This window comes from Suricata suricatta, chromosome 3 (genome assembly GCF_006229205.1).
Source record: "Suricata suricatta isolate VVHF042 chromosome 3, meerkat_22Aug2017_6uvM2_HiC, whole genome shotgun sequence".
Classification (NCBI taxonomy): Eukaryota; Metazoa; Chordata; class Mammalia; order Carnivora; family Herpestidae; genus Suricata; species Suricata suricatta.
Genome location: NC_043702.1, coordinates 151,955,014 through 151,956,814, shown reverse-complemented (window position 1 = coordinate 151,956,814; position 1,801 = coordinate 151,955,014). Strand labels below are relative to the sequence as shown.

The 1,801-nt window shown below is 32.0% G+C and overlaps 1 protein-coding gene across 1 annotated transcript in view; it reads left to right on the top strand.

Moving 5' to 3' along the window:
* The window catches only part of LOC115287139 (complement factor H-like), a 102,203-nt gene extending 100,434 nt beyond the window's left edge, over positions 1-1,769 (top strand). The window contains exons 20-21 of the mRNA XM_029933397.1: positions 719-901; positions 1,362-1,769. Of these exons, the coding sequence (XP_029789257.1) occupies positions 719-901; positions 1,362-1,558 (380 nt within the window). The 3' untranslated portion in view covers positions 1,559-1,769. The remainder of the gene's footprint in view (positions 1-718; positions 902-1,361) is intronic.
* Positions 1,770-1,801: the final 32 nt, after the last annotated feature.

The following is a 1,801-nucleotide window of genomic DNA, read 5'->3' as shown; positions in this document are numbered from 1 at the left end:
TTTTTTTTTTTTTTACTTGAACTTAATATTATTCCTGGGTCCCAGTCTTCTTCAGTGCTCAGTCCAGGATCCATCAAAGGTACAATGACCTCAAATGAACTGTGTAATTCCTTAAATCCCAAGGTCTCAGATCAAATCAATATCTACTCTGCATCTTTCATAATCTCCTATGTTGGTTATTTTATAATATGTTCAGGGTTTTTAGTTTTACTTAGCAGAAGGGATAAGCAGAAATGTTTCTACCCCATCATGTCCAGGTTAGGAGGCCAGCAATTCCCTTTCACATTATAGAAATTTGTAATTATTTGACTTAATTAAAGCAGCTGAACTTCTTTTGTAATAACAATGAAAATCAATGTAGTACTACTGACTAGAGATCCAATAGACACTACAATATGTTGTATCTAATAAGAAAAATTTTTGTGTATATTAACTGTCCATCTGTCTCATATTTATTCAGTAAGAAAAACATTTTTAATACCAAAATACTCTACAGCAGACACATTTTTTTGTTAATGCTTTATGTGTACTTTTGTGTGGGATAATAGGAAGGGATTAAAAGTGTTATTCTCAGTTTCAGTGATTAGAATTTCTTCCATGAATCATTTCTGTCAATAAAAATCATGTCTTGATATTGTATATTGTGCTATATTTCTGTTTGCTTTCTTTTAACCTGTTTTTCTTTGGACTTTCAATAAATCAAATAATATTTTTTTAGACCCTAATGAAAAATGTGGGCCTCCTCCGCCTATTGACAATGGAGACATAACCACATTCCCAAAACCGGAATATGATCCAGGATCATCGGTTGAGTACCAGTGTCAGTCCTTGTATGTGCTTGAGGGAAACAAGATCATAACGTGCAGTTATGGGCAGTGGTCCAAACCACCAAAGTGCTTGGGTAAATATTTTAATATTCACATGGATCCTGGGAAAATCAATGTAATGAGAAAGATGTTTTGATGTTATTAACAGAAGGTTCATGGATTAACCAACAACCGTTTTGTCAAATATCTGACTACCAAATATTAATATGTGAAGAAAGAAAGTTGGAAAAACCTCTTGTTCAAGCAGTAACAGCAACAAAATATTCATAATGAAAGCCCTTCCTATTGTAATTGACATGATGAATCTCTCATTATAACCTTTAATTACCACACCTTAAGCATAGTAACTCATTTTTACAACTTGAATGCTTTAAAATTATTTACATCTCCATGATGGATTTTCAATGTTATGGTTTGGAAAAGTGTGGAAACAGAATCTTGGATGAGTATAAAAGTTTGTATTGGAAAGTCTGAAATTCTGTGGAAAATATTTGTTAAATATGTAATGTTTATGTTCATTTTTTAAATCTCCAGATGCATGTGTAGTGTCAGAAGAAACCATGGAAAAACATAAAATAAAATTTCGATGGTCCCCTAAGAAAAAACTGTATGCACCAACACAGGATCACGTTGAATTTGAATGTAAACCTGGATATGTTAAACGGACAGCAGAGCATACATTCCGAGTAACCTGTTTGGAAGGGAAACTGACTTATCCTGTTTGCGTATAAAGCAATGGTTAACATGCATTCCTAAAACGAAAATGTGTACATTCTTTCAGATTTTTTCATAATCCAATTCTCAGTTTACTTTGCAAGTGTTTAACTCATTTATATTCATAAATCAGAATTTGTGATAAATATCATATAAATGATGTAATTAAATCTGAGAGAAAAATAAATCACATCTTAAAAGCACCTCATAAAACTTGGCAAACTAAAATGCTTTGTGTCCTATTCTTAAAATATCTATGA